A 27,545-nucleotide genomic window follows, 5' to 3' on the forward strand; every position below is an offset into this window, starting at 1 on the left:
AAACCTTTCCCATTACTGTAATCATATTGAATATGATCTAGTGTCAACAAATATATTATACATCACTGTTGTTTTTCATAAGAGGAGCCCTACCCTTAAAAACATTTATCATAATGAAATCACGTTTTCACATGTATAATAAACTACATGTATTACTGTAATGAAAAACAAAATAAACTTCAAATTATTACACACCAAACTCCTTGGGAATTCATGCATTTTACAGTTACTTGTACAGTAGAAGTAAAAACAATGTGTTAAATTTTTATTACATACTGCAGAGTAATTATAATTTGAAGAAAGGGGACTATGTTTAGTTATAAATTGCTTCATTCTCTGTCACATTAAAACTTATAGTGGATTGGCGTGTTAACATAACAATGTAAACCTAGGAGAGTAAAAAACCACCAGGCACGAAGAGATTCTACACTGTGCTGTACCACTCAGGAAAACAGAGTCCTGAAAATCAATGTCACTCACAGCGAATCAATACCCAATGCTACAAGCCTTAAAATGTTTGACATGGTCAAGCAAGCACAGGTGCCACACAGAGGTATGGACACAATGCCACTTCACTGTGGCAGGCTTTACAATGCCCCCCTTCCCTCCTCACCCCTCAAACCTGACAGTCGTGCCCAAAACACAAAGAAAATCAATTCCTCATTGATCCCTCTACCTCAGCACGCTGGCAAGCATTTTTTTCCCACAATCTACGCAGACTTGCCTATTATCAACACTTCTCTATGCTCGGATCCTACTTGATTATCAAATACCAGAAACCATGGTATCCACATAACAACCCAACCCTGACAACTAATGAAACAGCTCTACAGGCAAAACACACACCCCAAGATCAAATGCTGGCTCAATCTTAATCACATTTCTACATGTTCTCAGAAACAGGGCTTAATGAATGTTTGAGAATTTTGCCTTTTTAAAAATTTTTTTATGCTACCATTGTTGACAATGTAAGCTTGAATTGCAATATTACACAACAAAGTTGACAATACCTGTGTCTTGCTCGTGGAGTATTGCTTCTCTCTGACACGGATCTTCTACTGTCACCAGACACCCGTCGCTGACTGGACACTCGTCTACGACTGACCCCTAACCTGGCTGCCTCAGTGCTTTCCCTTGACCAGGTAGGAGGGGGGCTGGGAGAATGATTTGTCAAATCTATGTAGCTGTTGGAAGTCTTCCTTCTTTTGCGGCTCGGGCTCTCACTCTGAAAAACGTGCAGGAATCAATATCAAAATCAAGGATTATATTCTCTCTATCACACACACAATCAACAGCAGGCACATACACTGCAGATTCTTTTTTTCTTTTTTGTTCTTTTCCATACAAAATTTTAAAAAAAATTGTGTAGAAAGTTACAGTATCATATGCATATCAATATGCAGCATATACCTTCATGTTTAATCCCATATTCCCTTTCTGAAACCTACTTTGTTACTTATGTGTTTGCCACAATAATGAAAAGAGCCTTCAACATATTCAAAGTAAGAAACTTAAAACAAGTACTCAAATAAAGAAAAGCTTTGAAAGAAATAATGACTAATTTTGAAGACTGTTCAAAGTTAAGATCTGGAATACTTTTTCAATCATTTCCTTTCTGCGGGGGCTATTATTTTTAAAAAGACCGTACTTTAAATTCCACATTCATGATTCATGGATCTCGCCAGAGCTGAACAACAGATAGGCGAGCCCTTTGTTGGTACATGGGATTTTACTGTGATAAACGATAAACAGTCCCCGCTCTCTCTCTCATATAACTGGAGACAGCTAAATTTTCCTTGCATGAATCCCACAAGCTTTTTGTGGTTTAGAAGGCTATAATCGACTATCACAATTCAAACACTTTAAAATTTGGTTGTATTTTTGGTCTGTGTTAGACTGTAGATTAGTGATTCAACTTTGAGCGCCCCCCTTTGTTTGGACAGGTGAGAAGTTTCCAGGCTCTACAAAGATCTCTCTAAAACATTATCACAATGTCCAAGGACTAGCCCCATCAACATGTAATACAATGATCAAGTACCTATCAAGGAACCACAATTCATTCCCATTCCACAAAACTTATCCCTGTGTTTATGTACCTTTTTTCATACACAATGTTGATTTAAGTCAACTACATTTGCAAGGAAAATTTACCAGTACTCATTAACAAGGAGAAATACCCTACCATGTTTGGTCTTGATCTCTCTGACATAGCATTAATTTCTGTCCACATCCACCTTGTTCTACAGAATTCTCCATATACAGAATGCACCTTTATACCTATATCTCTACACAAACAAACAACAACCCACAGGTGGATCTAGGTATTTTGTAAGTGGCTTCACCTCATCACTAAGAGATAGGAATCGATCTATGTAGCTGTATCAATCTATTTCTAGTCTACAATGGTGGCATTCTCTCTTCCTCTATACAATATGACCCCTAGCTATCCCTACACATGTTCTGGTCCTCAGTCACACAGGTTAACCTGCCCCCTACAGTTATATGTAGACATACACAAACCCCTGGGCCAATTTTTAACCTTCTTTTTTTCTTTGTATTTCATGTATTTAGCTTTTCCATGCAATTTTATCTTCTAATCTGATTAACTAAAACAATATTTCCTGAATTATTGTTATCTTGTTCAGATAATTTGTGATAATTTTTTAGTATTGCAAATAAACCATTGAACCCCAGAAGAAATAGAGTACTAAAACATATTTCACACAGAAAGCCCACTCTTTGAGGAATACAGAACAAAGTCAACTTCCTGACACTTTGCTTTGTTGTTTCAATTTAAGAAACTCATTGAGACTTCATCCAAATCTCCAGGAAGAGGGCAGACAAATCTCCTCAATGGATAACGTACTTCCTGTCTACGTCAGTCCCTGTAAGTGTAGTGTGTCACTCAACACAAAGAGACAGTGGATTCACTTTTACCTTAACATTGTCATCTATATCAACTTAAAACCTGAACAACACAGCGAAAGTCAAAACTGTACAAAAACCGCTTGTGAATAGTCATTTTGATGAAAGTATCTCAAGTCTCTAACAAACCTTTGAGTTTACTTAAAGGTGCTGAAGATGGATACGGTCTAAAAGTCAAATTTTCAGAACCTTATACTCAAAATGAAACTATAAAATCAATATACTTGATCACAACCATGCACCCAAGGCAGCAGTAAAGAAATAGGATGTTAAATAATGAACACCATTTTACTTAACAAAAAAAAACAACAACCCTCTCTTCACTACTGGGTATGTTCTGGCAGAAAGTTCTTATCTATTGAAAGGGTAAACTACAGTAAAATAATTTTCAAACTCCAACTAGACACACTGAGATAAGTTGTCAACTACACCATTGCATAAGACTCTTTATAGCATATGTATGAGAACTGAGGACCTTAAACATAAAACATGAAGGCAGACTACAAATGCAGAGTCTACAGCAGTTTCTCTTTCATGTCTTTGTTTGGTGGAAACTTGGAGCTCTGGGTTTTAACTAAATGTAAATTTGCACAGAGAAGCCTGGCTTGATAGTAATTGCCTGGCCAGGATCACTCCAGTCTTTATAGACTCCATATGTATTGATTAGGGTAGTATAACACAGCACAGGTCCGGTAACAACTAAAGGGACATAACTGATGCTTATATACAACCCTGATTAACAAAATAGTTCATAATACAAGTTGAAATAATGCTACCTTACAAATTCTGTCAAAAAATGCTAAAAGCTATATATAGAGCATAAATTGTCTGAAGTCTGTTTGAAGGCATATATATACATATGTAGGACTAGTGTATCCTGATCATGATTCACCCTACTCAGAACTGACAAGGATCACACCTACAACATGGAGGCATATAGTGTTCCATTGAACATATGTCCCCTACAACAACAACACTAAAGAAATTTGATTTTACCTTGCACCAAGAATTGAAAAGATGGTGATTTTATCTAAAACTTGGTTTTAACTACCAGTAGAATTTATAAAAGAATAAAAAAAAGTGATCAATAAATCTGGATTTTACAGAAATTAATGCACAATGATAAATATATTAGGGCTGGGATGATATATCGAGATTATCGATTCATTGTAAGGATGATACGCATATCGATACGTATGAAGAAATATCGAAATATCGCAAAAAAAAAAATTCTGGCTCATGTTTTTCTCTGTCTACTTAACATTTTGAGTTAAATATATAAAACAAATATGCTAAATATGAATATAAATATGAAATACATAACAAAACACCACTTGTGTATAATTTTTTTTACAACAGATATACAACTTCTTTGAATAAATTATTCTTATTTGCGAAGAAATGTTTTGTTCATTTCAATACAAACAAAACATTTTATAACCAATTCAACATATCGTGATATATCCTATTGTGGCTCAAATATTGTGATATGTATCGATATAGAAAAAGTTGTATTGTCCCAGCCCTAAAATATATCATTCCTATCTACCTGTTTTCAAATGTATGTTAGCATCAAGGTCACATGTTTATTTATTTAGTAAGTCTCTTTCACTAAACCAAATGCTTCATTAGGTTTTTTTTATTGTGCTGAATATTAAAGCAAACAATTAATTTCCAAGAATAGGCCAAAGGTTCAGGTCACATGATCTACAGGCTGGCAAAATTTATCAAGTCTTCTGACATCCTTCATATTAATTAAAACCAAACCTTTTAGTCTTAGCACTGGTAAAATGCTAGTCATAGATAAAAGGGTAAGTTCGAGGTCCAAAGGTAAGCCAGCCCAAACTTTCCATAAGGTTTTTTATCATGCTGAAGATCAAAACCTCACATCTTACAATTCAAAAATTATTGGTCAAAACGGTTTTTTAGTAAAAGTAAAAGTAGGTCAAAGGTTAGGATCAAGATCACAAGGTCAGTAATTTAAATATTATGACAAATCTTTCATTTCATGAGGTCAGTACTTAACCTCTATTTAAAAAAAAAAACCTGAGATCATCAATAAATACGCTAAATATCATAGCCTAACTTTTCAGAATTGAAAAGATTCAGTGTATAATGTCATGAAATAGTTTTGAAAACTAGGTCAAAGATCATTTTCTCTGGTACTCAGTTAAAACACTTATGGAAAGTAATACATGTGCAAATTATCAGATACTTCAGTACAAATATTGAAATATCCCTCATTCCTAGTCAGTTTTGCTCTGCTTTGCAGGTAACACAAAAAATTGTCAAAATTGTAAGTGTAACTTTAAAACCCTTAGAGTGTTGGATATAGAAAAAAAAAATTGGGATTTAGATGAGTGAAAATGAATGAAATGTCACAAAATATATATATTACTCAATGTTTAACCTTCATTCTATGCATATGTACTTTTTTAAATCAATTCTCAGGAAATGTTTCATACTGCACTCTTTCTATTAAAATAAATATTTTATCTGCTTGGTTCATATATCTTCACAAATTTGACATGTGTGAGTCCTATTTACTGTTATTTTGTCAAGACCTTTGGAATCTCTTTCAAGAGAGATTTCTCAAGCATTACAAATTACTAATATTAAGTGAATGTGATTTTTTATTTATATTTGAAAATTTAAAAACTTCAAAATTTAAAGCTTGATATCTTTTATAAACAGTGCCATAAACCTCTAAATTTCAGGTGGAATTTCAAAATCAAGATGCACTAGATGCTACAAGAAATATCTGGCTGTAAAACTGTACTCTAGACACTGACTTACCTTACGACTCGAGTCATCGGCCAGTATTCCTGAACAAATTTGAGTAGTACTCTGCATTGGTTGGCTACAACTATTCTGGAAATCTGAAATAAACAAAGAGTCTTAGAGTCTACTGCAACCTATATATATCCAATGACACTGAAAATAAAACCCACTATTATCATTGATTGGTTTATCACGTTCATGTGACATAGCTAAGCTTTTTGTTGACAGCATCACAACATCTTGACCTGTATGAGTGCCTAGGTAATAATAAATAATAACCTTCTTATACTACTGATTTGTCCTCCTCTTCATCAGTATTTATTACTCGTACATTCTATGATTATGTTCACAAGTTTCTTACGCAAAACACAGAATTCTCCAGAAGCTACGTTTCAGTACCAGATGATGGTCACAAATTTTTTGAAGAATTCTTCAGAAACTAAATAACTTCTAAAGTGACGTAACCTTCATGAGACCAAAATAATGTTTCTCACTAAAGACCAAATAGCATTGATAAAGGCAAAATAACATTATTTAGCCTAAGGAAGACCAGGTAATCTTGACAAAGGCAGAATAATGTTATCGAGCCTCACATGAAGACCAAGTAAGGTTGATAAAGGCAGAATAACGTTATTGAGCCTCACATGATGACCAAGTAAGGTTGATAACGGCAGAATAACGTTATTGAGCCTCACATGAAGACCAAGTAAGGTTGATAACGGCAGAATAACATTATTGAGCCTCACATGAAGACCAAGTAAGGTTGATAAAGGCAGAATAATATTATTGAACCTCACATGAAGACCAAGTAAGGTTGATAACGGCAGAATAACGTTATTGAGCCTCACATGAAGACCAAGTAAGGTTCATAATGGCAGAATAACATTATTAAGCCAAGTAACCTTGATAAGCCAGAATAACATTACTTAAATGAAGACCAAGAACTGCTAATTTTCTTCGTAATTCTAGAAACATCTGTTGAAACAAGGAGACCTGGTTTGTTATTATATGATAAAATACTGATGAAATTGACGTAATAATTGTTCACACATCAACTGAATTGCTATGGTATCAGACAATGGAATGATTTGTTAGGAGTTATTGAACTTCATTACTAATATTAAATTATTTCTTGCTTGAGAATATTCTGTAATGTTCCACAATTTTTCTTTTATGTTATAATGATACAAGTTCACTTTTTGCTAAATTTTGCACTTCAGAATCATCATCAATGTTATAAAATATAGCATAAATCTGTGTCTTATGATACTGATCACACCTACCCAAGTAAAAGTCATTTACAATTAAAATTAAACAAAGTCAGTAAGACAAACTTTAAGTAACATTTTCGCTCCAAATGACATCAGAAATGTTCAATACATATATCATGTATATCCCAGTTCTTACCTTTTATGTATCTTACAAAACTAAATTTAAGAGGTTGGCATTTAATTTCTTGCTCTAGAATTTACAAAGATAATAAAAATGAATACAATTTAAACTAGAGGTATTATGAGTGAACTCACAAAATAATACACCCCCATCCCACCCCGCAATTTTTTCAAAAAGCCCAATGGCATTCAAATTTTGTAAATGTAAACTTGCCATAGAGACCTTGGTTAAAAAAAATGACATATCCTCTCATCATAAGTAATCTTTTAGTAAAATATGGACATTCAATGTTTCTCCATTAAAAATATTTATAGACCTGTCATGAATTTTAAACTTTTTATACCAGTGAACTTGAACTTGCCACAATGAACTTTGGTCAAGATCATGACACACCCTCAGATCAGAAACAATCTTTGTACCAAGCATGAGCTTACAATGATTCTTCAAAAATATAGTGCAGACAAGAATTTTACACCTTTTCTGCCAGACCTTGAACTTGCCAGAATAACCTTGGGTCAAGGTCATGACGCACCCCTCTGTTTATAACCAATCTTAGTACCAAGTATTAGCTTCCAATGATTCTCCATTACAAAGTTATAGCCTAGACAAAAATTTTATACCTTTTCTGTCAGTGACCTTGAACTTGCTGGAATTACCAAAGGTTATGGTAAAGGTTATGACACACCCTCTGTTCATAAAAAATCTCTGTAATAAGCATAAGTTCCAATGATTCTCAATTAAAAAGTTATATCACAGACAAGATTACAGGGACAGATGGACAGACAGACAGACAAGGTGTTTCTTAAGTAACCCACAACTTTGCTTATGGGAGGTATAAAAATGGGTATTTGTTACAAAATGTACACAAAAGATATTATCCCCCCTTTTAATTACTTATCCAAATTGAATGAATCTTAACAACAGGCCCATTGACCTCAACACTCACCTGAGTCACTTTGGCCCTGGTGTTGATCAGCAGTTTCTTTACCTGGTACACATTCTTATCTAAAACTTCTGATCACCCATTGAGGCCCCACCCTACCCCAGGGATTATGTTCTGAACAAACTTGAATCTACACTATCAGAGGGTGCTTTCATATAAATATGGTTAACCAGCCGTGGCTTTGTTATTTTTAAGAAGATTTTCAAGATTTTCCCTATATATCTTTGATTGTCCATTGTGGCCCCCATCGTAAGGGATTTGAATAAACTTTAATCTACACTATTTGAGGATGTTTCAATATAAATATGTCTTTGCTGTTCTTGGGAAGATGATTTTTCAAAGATTTTTCCTATATACTCCTCAGGGGTCCTGATTTGAACAAATTGAATCTACACTACGTAATGAAGCTTTCATATACAAGTTTAATGTCTTCTAGCCCAGTAGTTCTTGAGAGGATTTTTTAAAGATGCCATTAAATTTTTCAAGATGCCAATGAAAACAGGCAATGGACGAATTTTAATCACAAAAGGCTCACTTGAGCCTTTGGCTCAGGTGAGCTAAAATGGATTCTCATTCATTGAAATATGCTTTTCTACAGAAAATCATATCCCCAAAGTCAGCATATAATTATAATTAAAAGCATTTTATACTTTCAACTTCCCACAAATTTTCATAACATGCAAGTAAATTGCTTGAATTACTTATTCCCTTAAATTAACTAGAAATGCCTTCATACTCATAAATGCACATTTAATAGACTAATTCCTAGTTTTGACATTGACCAATATACTCCAGGAGGAACCATCATAGATCCAATAGTCACAAAATTATTGCTATCAAAACACAAGTACATTTTAACATCACAGGTGCAGATCCAAGAAATTTTTCAAGGGGAGTCCATCCCAGTCAAAAATATCCAACAGTGAAATTTGTTGACCCAGAGAACTTGGAAATATGGTCCAATTGCCAAAGGGGAGGTAGGGGGTCTAATATTAAAACAGACATTGAAGCAGAATTAAGTGCAAACTTACTCATACGATAAGATAGCCTAAAGATTAAAAAAAAATCAGCTAAATCATATATATATATATATATATATATGTATATATATATATATATATATATATATATATATATATATATATATACAAGCATCTAGATAACCAAGTGGGACATGCTAAAGATGAACAGAGGGACAGTCCAATGGTTCAGTCCCTCCAGCCTCACTGATAGGGGACTAATAATGATTACATGTATGACTGAAAAACAAAAGACTAAAGACCAAGTGACCGGTTGTGTATTCTGTCAAGAATGGTTAAAAGAGGTGATTGTTTTTTCTGTAACTTAATTCTTTTTTTTTTATTCTTCATTCAACTTTCAGAGAAACAAGTTCAAGCAGTTTAGAATTTTGGTGAATTAGTTAAATTAAATAACAAAGAAGTGAATAAAAGCTATCAAAACTGATGCAAACTTGACAGGAATTAAGTCTAAGACACTATGTCTTCACTTCTCAGAAAAAAACAGAGTAGACATATGTAATGTTAAATATGCAAATCTGACTCAGAAAAACAATAGGTATAATCAGTGGGAAAAGTGAACAAACTACAAACTGATAAAGAGTAAAGTCTGCATAACACATGGACACAAACTTCATACTTTACATCATTTATCTACACTAGGAATTAAAAGTCGTAGAAGCTTATTGTGCTGGCACCACACTTACTGCTCAACTATTGGTTCCCGACTGGAATCCATTATAAACTCTACCTAATAGAGAGAGAAGCAGAGCCATTTCCTACCTCACTCCTCCATGCCTGGTTAAGGGAGGGTAAAAAATATCAACAACATTTCAACAGGGACAGAACTCTGGCAGAAACACAACACATACGCACATACACTTGGAGGATTTAAATGTACCTGTAAACGGATTCCTTGTGTGCAACCAACCCACGTGTGTGTATAAGTGAGGGCCTGGCAGTGAATCAATAGTCCCCCAGTCTCTTGGTGCTGGTCTAGGTAATCAATAATTGCCTAGTACTGACACAATAGGGTGGTGGTTCACAAAGTACTAATACTGCCTGGCTAATGAGTCAACTTCACACACAATAACTCAAGTGTTAATCATAACTTATCATACATACGATACACTTAATATTTCCCAGTTTTTGTGTTAGATTCTCTGAAAACCATATACATGTATCTTTCAGAATTATCTTTTTTTTTTAAAATATTTTTCCAGTAATTGCCATGGGCTTTTTTACAATTTAAAATTTTTTAAATGCTGTCAACTCTAAGACATGGTACATTCATCTCATGAATTATTGATATAAAAACTTGAAACTTCTATCGAGCCAAATTATCGCAGAAAAATACAATAAGCCCTTAAAATGCAAATAGGTTACTAGGTCTCTTCTGCATAGTTATAGGAAACATATATGTATACACAGCATAGCTACAGGTTATAACTGGTTAATTTACGCAGATGTGTGTTGACATTATATGGTTGCAACTTTCACCCAATGAGGAACATACAGAAAGATAAGAAATTGTCATCAAAATTTATATAATGATGCCTTGGACCAAAAAAAAAGACCCCTGCCTTTCTACAATATGCGAGCACCTGAGTGTTTGAGCTGCCCAGGGGCTTGTGTTAGTCATAGCGCCTGGACTTAGACCATTTGTCAACATGAAGATTACCAATCCTCACAATAAACTCCACCACATGAGAAATATTCCGTTCCTAGCCACAAATTGTTCCCACCAGCGCTTGTAATAAAGCCACCCTTCAGACACTGGGTAAAAAAAAAAAACTGCTATAAGAGTTTTAAAGAGTGCCGCCAATTCAAGAGGGATATTTAAACTCCTGCCTGCTGGCAAAGAAATTATTTTCATATACATACAACATTTCCAATCCTCTGAAAACTAAATTTATTTAGTGGTTTCTTGATGCAAAGAACGAAGCCTCTGTAATATATTATTATACAATCTGCTTTTCATGACAGAGAAATTTGAGAGAATGAGTAAGCCTGATCCTAATCTCTCTCTCTCAACATCATAATACTTGGGAGAGGTAAACTTCTACATGTACTACCACAATTTTCATCTTTAATTTTTTCCCCCAGTATTTCCATCTGGATACCTCATTCATTCAATTAGAAAAAAGGATAAGATTTCATAAAACCAAAACACTGTAAGCCCCTACACATAAACTGGTGCAGATTCATGAAGCAATCCAAGTTTAAGATTTGATGTTCCATAAAAAATTCAAATGAGATAATTCCAGACATATGACAAGAAAGAAACTATTATGTATTAATGCATTAATGAATATATAGTAGTATATAATATATGCTGTAACTGAGTTATCTTCTAATATCTTTACTATATATAACTCCCTGTGGACCTAACTAATTGTGGAAGAGACATATCTGTAAACACACACATCTATAAAGAGAGTCCAGGGAACAGACAAACTCCTTATTAATTCATGATACATACAAATATATACCTAGAACTAAACCACCATTTTCTAAATCCTTCATTTCCTAACACAACTCTTGAAAACTTGACTATTATTATTATTTTTTATCAATTAGTGGATGATGTATTTTTTATTATAAAGACTAATATATATTTAAGAATTGTTTAATTATATTTAGGTTAATTCTACTTGTGTGTTGTATCATGTCATACATGTATGTGGTGTAGTCACTGACTTGAACCTTGAGGAATAAGAAGAAATAAAGATTTCAGCTCCATAGTATATCTCCATATTACTGACCAGCTCAATATTAATAACAAATAATGATCAATAAATACAATCTCACAATCACCAAATTGTAAGACTTTTGGTAGAAATCATAAACATGATGATGAAATGGCTATAATCATGTGATATAGTATAATATTCTATGCTCTAACAAAGGTAAACTGACACATAGGCATAGTTATGACATGAGGCATAGTAAGGGGTCAGTGACATAAAAGTCAAATATCACATGGCTGAGCTTCGCATTATAAAAAACGCATCTTAACCATATTTAAATTCAAAAATCTTTTACCGTAATATTTAAGTTCTGACTACCTATGTAATGATACGTTGATAAAAGATCTTGTTGGAGAAAACCATTGTTAGCAGTCTCTACTAGTCTAGGTCTAATAAGATGTTCGATACAGAGCCTCAACAGAGGAGCTGGCTGCCAAGTCAATAATTACCGATTTAATCAATTACGACCAGTTTTAATGTCAGTTTTCATCTTCCTCATTAAACTGTACTCATCTAGAACATAAACTTGATGAGCTAGTCTACAGACATTTTTTTCTGTACTTCTCTTTTCCTTCAATATCATAAAAACATTGAACAGATATTGTTCAAGTTGTTCTGGATTTTAACAAGCATTGTTTGGTTGCTTTTGCAAAATAAAGGTGCTTAAAAAAATTACAATAAATGTAAGCACACATCAAACTCAGGTTCAAATGTCATTTACTGCGACGACATATTTACTCAGCATTGGTTTTTTTCCAAGTCAAGCGACAGATTTTCACTAGAGGGTAAATTATACTGTAAAAACTTCTAGGTAAAAATTGTATGCAAATAAATACAAAGATTTATAAATTATAAACCTTAAATCTAGGTACGAAATGTCACTGTCTTCAGCTCAAAAACTTCACAAACGAAATCATGCAGAAAATAAGATGAACATACAATATATGTAAAGTTTAGACAGGAGGCGAACTTAAATGACTTGGTATGCAGACATAAACTAGGTCAGCATATATTTATAGCTGACTGACAAAGTTAATATATATATGGATACATACTCTTATAACACAAATGTTTCCCAACAGTGTTGATGGCAAGTCTCCCCCTTCTGATAGTTTTTATTCACCATGAACAGACAACTATCGATAAGGCTGGTGCTTGGTGTAGGTGTGTACCTTCACACTCCAAATATACACAGACATATGTGTACACATGGTTGACACATTTTTTTTCACACTGAACTTTGAATACAATTTCCAATTCTATTTCATTTTTCTTTTAGTTTCCTGAAAAAAACTGCCTCCAGTATTTACAAAGATAGAGCTATAAAATATTCAACCCATTATGTAAATATAGAGCCTACAAGGGGGTGCGGATATGCATGAATGATGAACTCTAAAAGGAGCTCCTGTGCCTAATCAACTTACTTTATCAACATAAAACACTGCAATTTCCAGTCAGTATGTTCATGCTCTGGAACCACAAAATAAGTAATAAATGTGATCCTGTTTATATGTTGAAATTACACGTACAAAGCCTGTGCCAAGTGGTGTATTTTGAGGGCTTTTGAGTGACCTGAAATGTTCAGGATGCATGATGATTTGTAATCAACAATTTGACTCTTTGTCTTTCAGATAACAATGTACTTACTCTTGGCTTTGCCTATGCCTGACCCAGGTTCATATGTTAATACCTATTCAGTATTGTTCATGAACATCAAAACAAACAATAAAAGAAATTAAAACAGTTTTTATACTACCAGGGATTGCTCTGGGTCTCTTAAAGTCCACATACTATTATCTATAATTACACACGATATTTTATTTTTCACAGCCATATTTTTCCTCCATTAGTTTTAATTATCACACTCGCAAGTCTCCAGCATGTTGAACTAGGATCATGTCAGAAATGGAATAAAATTATGTTTTATGATATTGATCACACCTACCCATTTTAAAGTCATTGATAATTTTCAAAAAAATTGAAAGCAAAAAATTAAGTTATATTTTCACTCAAAATGGCAGTTAGATGTTCAAAATCAGGTACACCCTAATTATAACTTCTCATGTTCTTTTAACAAACCCAAAATTTAACAATTATCAATTATTCTTGCTCTAAAACTGGTTCATGTACTTTGAAAATAATGGGTTTCATTCATATTTTTCAACTGATTCAACTATTCAATTTAACAGAATCATAAGGAGTAAGATCAAAAATTGAATGTCTGACAAAAACTTTTCATCAAGACCCCCTTCCCCACCCCCTCAAAAAAAAAACCCAAAAAACAAAACGTCATGAATTTTATTCATATTTGATTTAATATCATATAATAATATCTATTGCACTGTAAATTTTATACCTCTTTTGTTAATTCATCAAAAGAAACATATCAAATACCAATAAGGCCTATATAAATAAATTTTGTGTTTCTGGTTCCCCTACTGACCCTAACTAATTATATGAAATGACCCTGAAAATTTTCGTCATATTCTTTCTGAAAGTAAATAATTCTGGTTTTACTAAATTAAAAATCATTATCTTGGTCTTTTTTGTGTTTTAAAAAACAAGTATCCTATACTCGCCAGCAATTTCCCTGGTGAAATGGTACCATAAGGCACACTTTGGGGAAAAGAAATGAGCATTGTTTCTCTTATAAAATATTTTTTATTGTCACAGTTAAAAAATTAAATGTTAAAATAAAATATTTTTTCTACTTACCTGCCCTATTTTTTTTCAGGTTGGAATGGGAAACACATGATTTATTTATCTAGGCCTAATATAAAGTCTCTTTCTCTTGTATAATATGCACTTTTCTGTTTAATTATCAATGTCAGACAACAAAAATTTTGAGGCTCTTTATCCCTGCCCATAAGAACCTAGGTATATTTATATATAAATATCTAGGACTCTCAAACTGAAGTCAGGACCAAACTACTGAGAAATGTGTTAGGAATTTCAATACCATATCAAGTGGAACTCTCCACAGAAATAAATCAAGAGTAGAGGTTGAGATTTATGGTTTTTAGCAACAAAAAAAAAACTTTACACAAATATAAATCTAAATCATCTATATTTATGTAATCATCAAACTTCAAAAACCATACATTTCTGCAACATCGCTAGCCAAGGGTTTCTGATCCACTACTCTCCTCACAAACCCTTGGCCTATGGTGCTGTTTACGTCACATGATCTCGAATCTTCCCACATATGCAGAGATTGCGTCATCAACAAAAATAAACGGCATATTTACAAATTTAAAGTTTCTATAGAATAATTAACAACAAGGTATCAAGCAATGTTTATTTGTTATTTATTGTGCAAATCTACATCTGCAATAAAGATTCCTGATCACAGTATTTGTACATCAGCTGAAGATTGGATGACACAATATCTATTTATAGAGTGGCATGTTATCTTACGGATCATTGTTTACTCGTGTTTTTCATTCCCGGATCGTTGTTTACTTGTGTTTTTTATTCCCGAGACTAAAGAATCAACATATATCACAAAAGCAAATATCATCATTTACAAAAGTAATTGCTGATTGGTCGAACCATGTTGATCAACTCCAATCACAACTCGAGAAAAAAAAAACTTTTAATAGCACCATAGGCGAAGGGTTTGTGAGGAGAGTACAGGGATTTTTTTACCCTTTGATTTCAGGGGCCGGGGCCGTCAAGACTGGGAAAAATAGCAATACTTGGTTGAAATTGGGAAAAATATCATCATACAAATAAATAGGAAAAAACAAGCAAAAGTCAAATATTTAATAATTTTTCTCTTTTTTATAGTATGAAGCTGGCTTAAACCAGCTTTAGTGATACGAAATAATAGTGGCTGTTGAAATTCAGAAGCTTAAAAATGGCAAAGCCGCAGGGTATGATAACATTGTAAATGAACATATTATCTTTTCTACCTTTATGTAAGAAGTTCTTTAAAATAACATTTGATAGTGGGTTTGTTCCAGATGAGTGGTTAATCGGTATTGTTTGACCAGTTTATAAGAATAAGAGCAATCAACCCAGCCTGAAAATTACCGTCCTAAGCAACTGGAGAGACTGACATGAGCATGATGCACATTTATTTTTTTGATAACGATCCCGACTTTAATTTTTAAACATCGATCCCGCTTTAAAAAGTATGCATGCAAACATCCGGAGTATTCCGAATAACTTCTCGGAAGTCCTCGGATGGCTTGTACATCGCACATAGAGAACATAAACACCTTTTGTCATTATTTTATTTTAATAATTTACAACTTAATACTTTTTTTCATATTGGGAATTTTTAGGTATGATTTTGGGAAAAACATGCACTTTTCAGCATTGGGAATGGGGCCGAATTTCGGCCCCAGAGAGACCCTAAAAAAATCCCTGGAGTAGCGTATCAGAAACCCTTGGCTAGTGAAGATGACATTTTTGTTGATCGAAGTTGGATCAGTTAAAAAAAACCCACTAACATTCTTGTGGAAAATTCAATACTGTTCAACAACGACCATGTCAGAAATGAGAACTATATTTTATGACACTGATCACATCTACCCATGTTACAGTCATTGACAAAATTCAAGTCATATTTTCACTCAAAATGGCACTTAGATGTTCAAAATCAGGTATACCTTAGGTATAATTTATTTTAATCTTTTAACAAACCTAAATTTTAACAATTATCTATTGTCTAGCATTAGAATTTGTCCAAGTCCTTTTAAAATAATGACATTCATTCATATTTTTCAAATGATTCAACTACTGTGATTTTTCTACATTTTTTAAAAGGGGCCTGGGCCTTTACAATTGGGAAAAATCATCGACATTTGTATCAAATTGGGAAAAATCAAAAAAGTTGAAATTTAATCTTAATTGGCAGGTAAAATAAAATACTGGTATATAAGTAAATGTAACATCATTATTCAATTTATTTGCTAAAAAAATAACAAATTAGACACAGTTCTAAATTCTTAACCTTTTTTTTTAATCTTTGAAAGTTGTTATTAATTGTGACCAACCAATATTTCCATTTTTTCCCCCCATAATAGTAGACATAAGAGAAAATCTTTCTCGTATTAGCCATCGAAGATAAAATAATCTGACATGATTTATGACAAATATCATTTATTTTTCAAAATAATTATTAAAGCTTTTTAATTACCCTAGCTAATCATAGCTAATCATATTGCTGCCATTTCTCTGCAATACTAGATGTATCTGCCGGATGTAGAAACAGTTTGATTTTCGTGGAATCAGGGATGCTTATTGTAGAGTTTCTAGTACTTGGATTTACAAATAAAGCTACATGTATGTTTTGCCGGTTCACATGCACATTACACTTTCTTACGATGTATTTACACAACGAGTTTGACATGACTAGGGCTGTCACGGTTCCAAAATTTTTCGGGTTGGGTCGGTTCTGTAAGTTTTCGGTTCGGTTTCGGGTTTTTCAGGTCGGGTATTTACATCTATTTTAAACCTTAATTTCATGAATTTAACTTGAAAAATCTTTATTTGTTACAATAAATTTACATTGGAAACAAGCCTTAACCATGCGAACGTCTAGACATCGGTGACTTGGCCTACTGTTAGCCACAACCTGACCATTCCTGCTCGTTTTGATAATTATCTAATACTTCCTTGACAAGTGTTTTGTCATGGAATGAAGTAGATTTCAGTTGTGATGTTTATTTATCACTGTTATCGTCATCATTCCTTTGATTTCGTCGCCATTTTTTGTATTGAACAGACTCTAATATATAAACCAGACCCGAACCGAAATCCGGAAAAATGGAACCGGAACCGAACCGAACAACTTGGACCGCGGTTCTTGGTTATTTCAGGTACTCGTGACAGCCCTAGACATGACCATGTGTTTTTCCAAGTCTTGTAAACGCACAAAGTAATCTGCTGTTCCTTACTATTTTAAGAGTCTGAATGACCGAGAGCAATAGCGTTCCATTTTAGATAAGTTGTACGTGAAAAATCTAACATAACAAAAACAACATCAGTTTTGTTTTGGGAAAAATGGAACAGAAACTGGGAAAAAAATCGGTAATTTTTGAGAGGGGAAAGGGCCGATATTCGGACCTAAATTGGGTGTAGAAAAATCACTAAACTATTCATCTTAACAAAACTATAAGAACCTTCATCTTGTATAAAAGGACTCTCATGACTTGAAGTTGAGCCAGGGCCAAATGCATGTTCCACCACCATGTCAGGTGGATCTTAAAAAAGGAACAAATCAAGTGCAGAGGATGAATAATTTGAAACAATGTTTTAAATACTTTTTAAACCTTCCATATTCATTTAATCATTAAACTGGGAAAAACCACACCTATCCTTTGCAAAATAGTACCTTAATTTTAGATTGGAAACAGGGCTGAATATCTGCCCATGAATATAATTTCATGAAAGGAAGAACATAGAGGAAGTTATATATATACTTCCACTGCTTGTGCTAAATTTTAAAATTCTGGTCACCTCACCATTTCAAGCATTCTTGAAGACAATGTCAACAATGTCATGCTCAACAAATTAATAACAATACTTTGTTCATTGCTCTGATCATACATTTTAAGGAAATCAGAGGGTCGATTATCCAACTTGAACTCTCATTAAGATTATGGTATAGAGTTAAGTAATTTCAAAACTTATTATTTGTTTAGTTTTACAGCTAAAACATACCATAGAAACTCCTACGGCGAGTTGTTTCTCTGAGGTCATAAAATGGCGAGACTCTCTGGGGCTCCACAGTAGGACTCAGGTTTGGACTGAGGTTGATAAGTGGTGGGCTGTGGGTGCTGAAAAAGCTGGCACTCCTTTCAGCAGATGTTGATGCTTGAAGAGCAGAGAGGGGCCGGAGATCAGACACATAAGTCGCACCTTCCTCTCTCCTTATGTAATGATCAGAACTGGGGACCAATGACCCCGGGGAGAGCTGCCCTCCTAAGTGATAGGTAGGGGACTTAGGCAAGAGGTGCTGGTAGTGCTGCAGCAGCTGATTTTGTGCATCCTTCTGTGAAGAGGCTACTGGCATTATAAGAAATGCACTGATCCACTGAAACAAACAAAAAATTTTCAAAATATTTCAAATCAAAGACTAGTATGTTTGGAGCTTACTTTGATATAGTGTATGGTACTGAAAGGAAAAAAATCCCTGATTCCAGAAAGAAGGGACACCATCTCAGAATCACAACAAGCTACAAATGGGTACCATATACAGCTGAGTTGACTTGGTGCATTGATGTAAGGGTGAAACGATACACCTCCTTCACAATATGATATGTATCGTATAATTTTGTCTGGGTACAGTTATTTTTGAAAGGATACACTTTGATTGAAAGGAACCAAGTAAAAGTTGTTTTATGTCTTATTTTACTTAAGGACATGCGCAACGTAGATTGAACTTTATCTTTTTCCTTGGAGTTGAAGAGCTCCAATACTTAAAGGAACTGTGTGCTACATTTTAATGTCTATATATTCTGATGTACACTTCTTCTTAAACAAGTTTGGATAAACAAAACATCTAGAATATATGTTTAGTAATTTTCGTATATTTTTCTTTGAATTATACAAGAATTTTCATCAATTGATATCTTTTCAAACCCCTAGTAATGCACGCTGATTTTTTGTCTATGAACATCTGATGACACTATAAGCTTGAATTAAAGAATATCTTGAAAAAATTATCAGTAGGTAAGGTACACTGCATTTGTCCTTAAAGCAGTAACTTTATTTACATGCAAATTAACTAGAAGGAATTGACTAAAATACGAATTGACTATTAATAATCTTTCTTTAAGTATCCCAATAAAAATGATGAAAAATGCCAATCCTCATTGATTTGTCTCTCAATTTTCATGATATACCATGTAGTTTTTAACAACTGTATTACATTTATGCATATTATTCAAAAGCTGGAAAAGTAATTTTATATTAAGTATTATTTTGTAAGCTTATTATCATGAATGAAAAATCTTGGGAAAAAATGAAGAAATGTTCTATGTCCATTTCAAACCGATAGACTTTTTATTTTCTGAAACTGAGAGCAAGATAATTCTTATAAAAGGAATCAACATAATATTGATTCCTTGTTTAGATTTTGCAATATAAAAGATTCAAATAGTGAAAAATAGCATTCTGAAAGCCTTGCATTTTACTTGAACACACATTCTACAGTTTTAATATAGCATATCTACAAGTTCAGAAAATACAAAGATAAAGCATTTATTCAATCAATTATCAAGGCCTGGCAGCATAATGCTTATTACTGCCCAAAGATTAACGGAAATCCAGCAGGCCCAGTACTTAGCTCCCATCCCCTAAATTTAACGTCAGGCAATGCATGATAGACGGACACGCTTCACTGATGGGTCAGGAACAGATGAAAAAAGGCACATTAAGTCAGAAACTCTATCCTTTAAGCGCAAAATATCTAACCTAGATAAGAACTTCGGAGATAATATCAATATACTGACCTGTTTTTATTTCAATGTTCACAAATTTCCTAGAAAATTCAGTTATTTCAGATAGGTAATGTGCGAACATATATCGAGGATCTCCTTTCTGAAATCGTTCATCTGTAAAGTTAGTCAAGCCTTGGATCCCCCGCCTACCGTATGATACGTCATTTCCGTTTTACTCATTAATTTTCGTGAAAATCCGTAAAATCACGAATATTTTGTTAAGTCTTTTAAAATTTAAAATTATAATTCGGTAGGAATGTTTATAACATAAATATTTGAAAATATGTATAAACTTAAAAAAAATATAGAGATATACAATATTGCAAAGTTCATTCGTTGGGTTATTTATAAAAATAACCTATTCAATGATTGGTTATTGCATATCACGTGAAAATATACTAACACCTCATTGGATAGTAATATTAAAGTGACCTTGGACACGGCTTTGTTAGCGTAGAAGAAGGAAGAAAGTTCCTGGCTGGAAGGCAGAGAGACGTCTCTCAAAATTCTGAGCGAATTGCTCAAAAGTTCAAACACATCTACTTTAGATTTGAAGCTTTTGTTTAAAGGAAGAGGAAAGAAGTCTTCAGAGAGCGAATTTCTATTCGAAAGAGTGAAAAAGTGACAGTTTTCATCGAAATTGTTTTCCTTTGGTCCGCCATATTGAAACCTTTGTTTACAAACAACTTTGACAGAAGTGCTTAAATTTTGTAAAATTTTCTCTCGTATTGAGGAAAGTGCGAAGAAATCCGTCTTTTTTCCTGATGACTTGGGCAGCCAATATGAAACATCCGAACCAGCGACACGGAAGACGACCTCAGAGGAGACAGTCTAAAAATAGCTCACCTCCTCCTGAGCAATTTGACAATTCGCCAAGAGGATCTCCAAAACTAGGATTTTCTCATCACGACGGTCAGTTTTCGTCGGCTGACGAGAACAGTAGGGGAAGTCCCAGCCCCAAATTTGATGCAGGAAGCATTGCATATGCAGGTGCACGTTTCAGCGATCCTCCTGCCCCGACAGTGCTCCCAAAACCCCCGTCTCACTGGATGATGAGTACTGACTTTGTGGAAACAAGTCACTATGAAAATGTCTCGAGTCACTTGAAAATGCTTTTAAAAGTGCAAGTTAGTGCATAGACAATGCTAAACATTCCAAAGATACTTATTTTTATGAAGTGCAAATCTCATGAAATCAGTATTGTATGAATTGCCATTTGATTGAATTCATGAGTTTGTTGATTATGTCTTGTGATATGTGTATTTTGTGAACGTTAGTCAATATGATTTTTTTTTTTTTTTGTTATTGGGTTTAAAACCCACATTTTTCTTCTACAACTGAATTTTTGTCAGATCTATCTTTCTTTCTTTTATGATTACGATGGTGACAGGTGAAAGTTGACATGTAAATTGTGACAGTTATATTTCAGGCATGATTTTTTTTGAAGTATGTATAAATTCAAAAATACATATTTAGTTAAGATAAATCTTTATAATCTTGGAAAAGAAAATTGCAAAATGGCTTTATTTGAAAAAAAGGTTACATGTATGTTTCCCCCTTTATTCCCTAATCGTGTATGAAGTAGTAAGAGATATAAAAATAAGATTTATTAATTTTATTTGTCAACTTCATCTGTTACTACAGTTCTCTTGTCAACCCGGAATCAATTATTTTTAAGGTTGTTCATTTTAAGCAGCAGTCTTTGTATTTTTATTCCTTGTTGAAATTTATTTTTATATTTAAGAGAAAACAATGAAAAAAGAAAATCATGAACTGTTTTTAGTTCTTGGAAAAAACAATATTCCCTCTACAAACAAAAAAATAATAAAAAAAATTTTTTAAATGCATGCTGCAAACCTTGAAAGTAATTGATATATATATGCTTGTTGGTACATCCAGACAATTTCATCATTTTATGTATATAAATTTTTGTGTATATATATGTATATTAGGACAAGGACTGCAGATTGCCAATGATCTATTATAGTGCAATAATTATGAAATGTTTGCCAAATGTTTAGTAACATTTTTATGTTTTTAATTGTTCTCTAGTTACATGAGATAACGAAGCCATTGAAATCCTCATGTATCATGTATGCTTGGAAGATTGCTTAAGTGAATGTGAACAAGAACTGACCTACCATTTCAAACATTTGATTTTTTTTTTTTTTTTTGCTTGATTTTTTTGTTTTGGAACAAAGTCAATAATAAGCTAATACAAGATGTTTTATGTTTTTCTTTTGTAAATTTAATTGTTCAATTTCTGGTTGTTTGGTGATAACTATATGTTGCTATTTTCTCTCTGTATTTTATTCAAAAAAAATTTAAAGAATTTTTTCTGCAAAACTGACAAAGTAGTTTAAAGTTTTAAATAATTTTTTTCCCTTTAAAATACATTTTAAGATGTTGGTATGATTGAGATTTATGTAGAATGATTTTCTTGTGTGGATTGTATCTCTAAAAATGAACATGTAAATTGACTGTAATGATAAAACTACTTAGTAGTTTATCAAGTTTACATGGACAAATCAAGAAATGGATGAATGGACAGTTCACATCAACTCAGAAGCTGCAAGTTTCATCTTCATTATCATTGTTCATTGGGGATGCCAACCATCGTCATCTACAACGATGGATAGTGGCACGAGTATGGCTGAAGTGAGAGACTGATGTAACAAGAGCTTCGCGCTGGAGAATTCCAGATCCTGGCAGTCTGTAGAACCTAGTCTACCTCAATCGTCCCGCATGGAAATGTCTCGGTGAACCAGCAATGCTGAATATCCAAAATAAAATCAAACTCTTCCTTCTTTTCTTTAGGGTCCTCTTTAGGACCCGCCAAATTCTTCGAAAAGATGCTTTCGTTACATACGAAAAAGAAACGTTTTGGGTACTTGAAAGAGAGATAATTCTTACAACTTGATACATACAGTTGAAAGATGTATGAAGTCTCTCTTTCACTTATTGATAATGTAGTTGTACTACAAAAGATATTGGTTATAATGAGAGAAGTTGCCTAAACAGGAATGTTACATGATGCAATGCCCTCATTATAAGCAGCCTAATTTCAGCTCCAATGTCTTTTGAAGACACTGAAAACTACTTGGATTAGAATTAAGTTGTTGGTCCTAAGAGTTTTCTGAAATATTTAGTGACAATTCAAATTTTTTTTTTGAAATCATGCCATAAATTATTATGCCCCTCTTCAAAGAAGGAAGGGCATATTGCTTTGCTGTTGTCGGTTGGTCAATCTGTCTGTTGGTCCGCCAACAGTTTCCGTTCATTTTCTTCACTGAAGTTGCACATACTGAAATGAAATTAGGTATAGATTTATCATAACAATATCTAGGTCAGGTTGTGTTTTGGGTACACTCGAGCAATTTTTGACAGAGTTAAGCCCCTTGGACTTAAAAAATTCCAATATTATTTGCAGTTTCCATTCATTTTCTTTGCAGAGGTTGCACATACTGAAATGGAATTTGGTATACAGATTTATCATAAGAATATCTAGGTCAAGTTCTGTTTTGGGTACCATCAAGCAATTTTTGAAAGAGTTGTGCCCCTTGGACTTAGAAAAATTCCAGTTATTTGATTTCTGTTCATTATCTCTGCAAAGGTTAAACAAAATAATTACTGGTATATCATGAAAAATGTTTTTTTGCCAAAGATGTGATGTAGAAGACTATTTCTGGTTGATGCATCTCAGATAGTACCGGTAGATGACCCCTATTGATTTTAAGTTCAAAAGGTCAATTTCATTTCCATATACATTGCCCATAATGTATACTGCCCATAATAAAGGCTTGTGCACTCTATAATTTATGTGTGTGTGGGGGGGGGGGGGGGAGGGGTGCATAAGTGTTTCACAAACATCTCTTGTTTATTTATTTTTGCAGTTTTATAAGTATATAATGTTCATTTTAATATTAGAAATTATTACAGAACACCTCAGACTACCTCTGTGTATTATCCAGCAGTGGATGAATATGAAAGTCTTCTGATCAGTGAAGTATTTAGTTATGCATCGATTTAAAAATTCTTTTCTTTTTTTTTAACATTGTTTTACATATGTATTTGACAGTATTTTGACTTTCATGATTTGGTCTCTTCTTGCCATGAGTATAATTCATGCAGATAGTCGTGTTTGATGTTTGAGGGATAAATAGATGGAAGTGTTACAGGTATTGTATAAAACAGAGGGGAATCACAAATAATGTATAATTATTTGTATTTTGTGCAACAAAAGTCTGGAAATGGGGGGTGGGGTGGGGGTAGGGGAGTATTTGTTTTAGAAATATTTTATTCTTTAAACATTCGCATATTTGGTGATTTTTTTGAGGTTACACAAGTGATTATTTTCTTGGAAAAAATTCTTTAAAAATCAGGTTATGAATTAAACAGAAATATTTACAATAAAAATACTAGTTGCTGTCATAAGACAGTAATACTTGCACATAAGTGTTTGCCTCTAGATGTACTCTCTCTTCTACCTGGGTAATGAAGAACCCACAATAGTTACTCTATAATCTGCATAAAAAATATTCAATACATGTATTAATTTACTTTGCTTACTTAAATGGGGGGAATACATTCAAATAAAGTTTCCAACTATTTTTAATTTTGAGAATACCCTGGTACTTTAATTAATAGACAAAATTGTCATACACTTCAGAATTGCAGTTTTCACATCAAAGGAGAGATCAAAAGTACTATGGATCCAAATTAGAATTCTAGAGAGGGTCCTGAAAACCTATATTCTGGAAATTTTGTCAGAAACAATTTAGTTGTATGTATGTATGGCCTTGGGATCAGCCCCACCTCCTTTGAATATCTTGATTAAAAAATCCATGTCTTGGGTATATTTTCTCTCCCTTTGACCCTATCTGGCCCAAACTTCACCCATGGTTAGAGTGTGCAGGGACCTTGAACCAATTTTTTAAGCAAAGAACCTCTGTGTAAAATCTTTGTTCAGAACATATTTTCTCTCTGCTTTGCTCAGTTGGGCTCAACTTAATCCATAGAGTGCCCCTGGGTAGAAGTGTGTAGTGACCTTAAATCAATTTTCTAGATGAGAGGTCAAGGTTAGAAAATCTCTTTGCATAAGAGTTCAGTGTATTTTTTTCTCTCCCTTTGGCCTTACCTGGCTCAAACTTTACTCATAGAAAATCCATGGGCAGAGAGTGTTCAGGAATCTTGAACCAATTTTTTCAAACAAAGGTCAAGATCGAAGACATCCTTGTGTAAAATCCTTATCCAGAGCATATTTTCTTACCCTTGGCTCAGTCAGACTCAAACTTCACCTAAAGAGTGCACCAAGTAGAGAGTGTGCAGTGAACTTGGATTTATTTTCTAGTTCAAAGGTCAAGGTCGGAAAACCTATCTTTAGTAAAATCTTTGTCCAAAGCATATTTTTTCTCCCCTTGCTCAGTTTGGCTCATATTTTCACTCACAGAGTGTTCATGAGGTGGAAGGTGTGAAGTGACCATTATAGATGACAAGTCATGGTCAGAAAACCTCTTTGTGTAAAATCCTTTTCCAGGGAATATTTTCTCTCCTCGTGGCCCTACCTGGATCAAACTTCATAGTGGTCAAGTTGACCTCTAAAAAAATTTTTTGATAATTTTTTTTTCTCCCATCCAAGTCACAAAGAAACTAAAGTGAGTTCCTGACTTAAATCCTTTAGAAAATATATGACTGTCTTCATATTTTGAGTATGCAGAAATTAACTAACTTATGTTGAAAACTACTCACGTGGACCCTCACCTGACTTGTTGCAGGTGGGTAAACATACCCCTCAGGATATAGTTATCATACATGGCCAGCCCTGTAGGAATTTGGACTAGTCAGAATTAAATCTTCGTATCTGAATTAAAATACAAAATTGTAACAAGAAACACACTAGAAGTGTAATGAAATAGATAGAAACACAAAGAGTCAATTTCTTGTGTAAAACATGTAATATTTTGTATGTTGTCAAACTTTTCCCTAGCCTCAATTTGGTCCATTCCTTTGCTCAGTACCAAATCTCATGGTACTTGGGAAAAAAATCACCAACATATTCTATTCATCCAAAATTTTAATAGTAAGAGCTATGCATTGAGTATAATGTTGGGCAAGTGCTTCAGGGTCATTCCCCCTTTATTTTTAGCTCACCTGAGCTGAAGGCTCAAGTGAGCTTTTCTGATCAAAATTTTTCTCTTTTGTCTGTCATTGTTGTTGTCTTCCTCATATAGTTTTTAGCTCACCTGAGCCGAAGGCTTAAGTGAGCTTTCCTGATCAAAATTTGTCCGTTGTCGTTGTAAACTTTTCACAATTTCATCTTCTTCTCAAGAACTACTGGGCCATTTTCAACCAAACTTGGCACAGAGTATCCTTGGGTAAAGGGGATTCAAATTTATTCAAATGAAGGGCCATGCCCTCTTCCAAGGGGAGATAATTGCAAATTAGTGAAAAATTAATGGCATCTTTTAAAAATCTTCTTCTCAAAAACCCTGGGCCAGAAAAGATAAAACTCAAGTGGAATCATCCTCAGGTATTGTAGATTTAAGTTTGTTCAAATCATGACCCCCCGGCCCCCGGGGTAGGGTGGGACAATAATGAACGATCAAAGTTTTCATAGGAATATATATAGGAAAAATCTTTAAAAATCTTTTTCTCAAGAGCAGCAAAGCCATGATTGGTCATATTATATGGAAGCATCCTAAGGTGGTGTAGATTCAAGTTTGTTCAAATCATGACCCACTGGGGTAGGGTGGGGCCACAATGGAAGATCAAAGTTTTACATAGGAATATACAGGAAAAATCTTTAAAAATCTTCTTCTCAAGAGCAGAAAAGCCCTGATTAGTCATATTTATATGGATGCATCCTCAGGTGGTGTAGATTCAAGTATGTTCAATTTATGACCCCCTGGGGTAGGGTGGTGCCACAATGGATGATCAGAGTTTTACATAGTAATATATAGAAAAAAATCTTCTCAAGAACAACAAAGCCATGATTGGTTATTAACTATTCAGAAGTATTCGAAGGTAGTGTAGATTCATGTTTGAAAAAAATCATAACCCCCTGGGGATAGGGTGGGGCAACAATTGATGATAAAAGTTATGCTTAGGAATACATAGGAATTTTTTTATAAAAATCTTCTTCTCAAGAACAGCAAAGCTATGATTGCATGGTCATATGAAGCATCCTCCAATTGTGTAGATTCTGACTTTCCAAACCATGACCCCCAGGGGTAGAGTGGGACCATATTGTTCAAACTTGTAGGAAAAAAGTCACAGTTTGACATAG

At 33.7% G+C, this 27,545-nt stretch overlaps 2 protein-coding genes across 4 annotated transcripts in view; one reads left to right on the top strand and one right to left on the bottom strand.

Annotated features, from left to right (window-relative positions):
* LOC133192699 (RING finger protein 44-like) overlaps positions 1 to 20,405 on the bottom strand; it is a 30,228-nt gene extending 9,823 nt beyond the window's left edge. The window contains exons 1-4 of one of the 3 annotated variants that reach the window (XM_061328713.1): positions 20,273 to 20,405; positions 18,480 to 18,852; positions 5,722 to 5,804; positions 1,011 to 1,225 (exon numbers count right to left, since the gene is read on the bottom strand). In XM_061328713.1, the coding sequence (XP_061184697.1) occupies positions 1,011 to 1,225; positions 5,722 to 5,804; positions 18,480 to 18,831 (650 nt within the window). In that variant the 5' untranslated portion in view covers positions 18,832 to 18,852; positions 20,273 to 20,405. Of the gene's footprint in view, positions 1 to 1,010; positions 1,226 to 5,721; positions 5,805 to 9,764; positions 9,918 to 9,958; positions 10,194 to 18,479; positions 18,853 to 20,272 lie in introns of those variants that run through there. The other 2 variants (XM_061328728.1, XM_061328720.1) reach the window with 2 other exon arrangements.
* A 619-nt stretch (positions 20,406 to 21,024) lies between these two features.
* Positions 21,025 to 21,399, top strand: LOC133197778 (proline-rich nuclear receptor coactivator 2-like). The gene has a single exon (XM_061333987.1). It carries the CDS (start codon positions 21,025 to 21,027, stop codon positions 21,397 to 21,399), a length of 375 nt encoding a protein of 124 aa, XP_061189971.1.
* The last annotated feature ends 6,146 nt before the right edge of the window (positions 21,400 to 27,545 follow it).

The sequence above is a fragment of the Saccostrea echinata genome, unplaced genomic scaffold, assembly GCF_033153115.1.
Source record: "Saccostrea echinata isolate AGI-Se365-2 ecotype Australia unplaced genomic scaffold, CSIRO_AGI_Sech_v1 ptg000001l, whole genome shotgun sequence".
In the NCBI taxonomy this organism is placed as follows: Eukaryota; Metazoa; Mollusca; class Bivalvia; order Ostreida; family Ostreidae; genus Saccostrea; species Saccostrea echinata.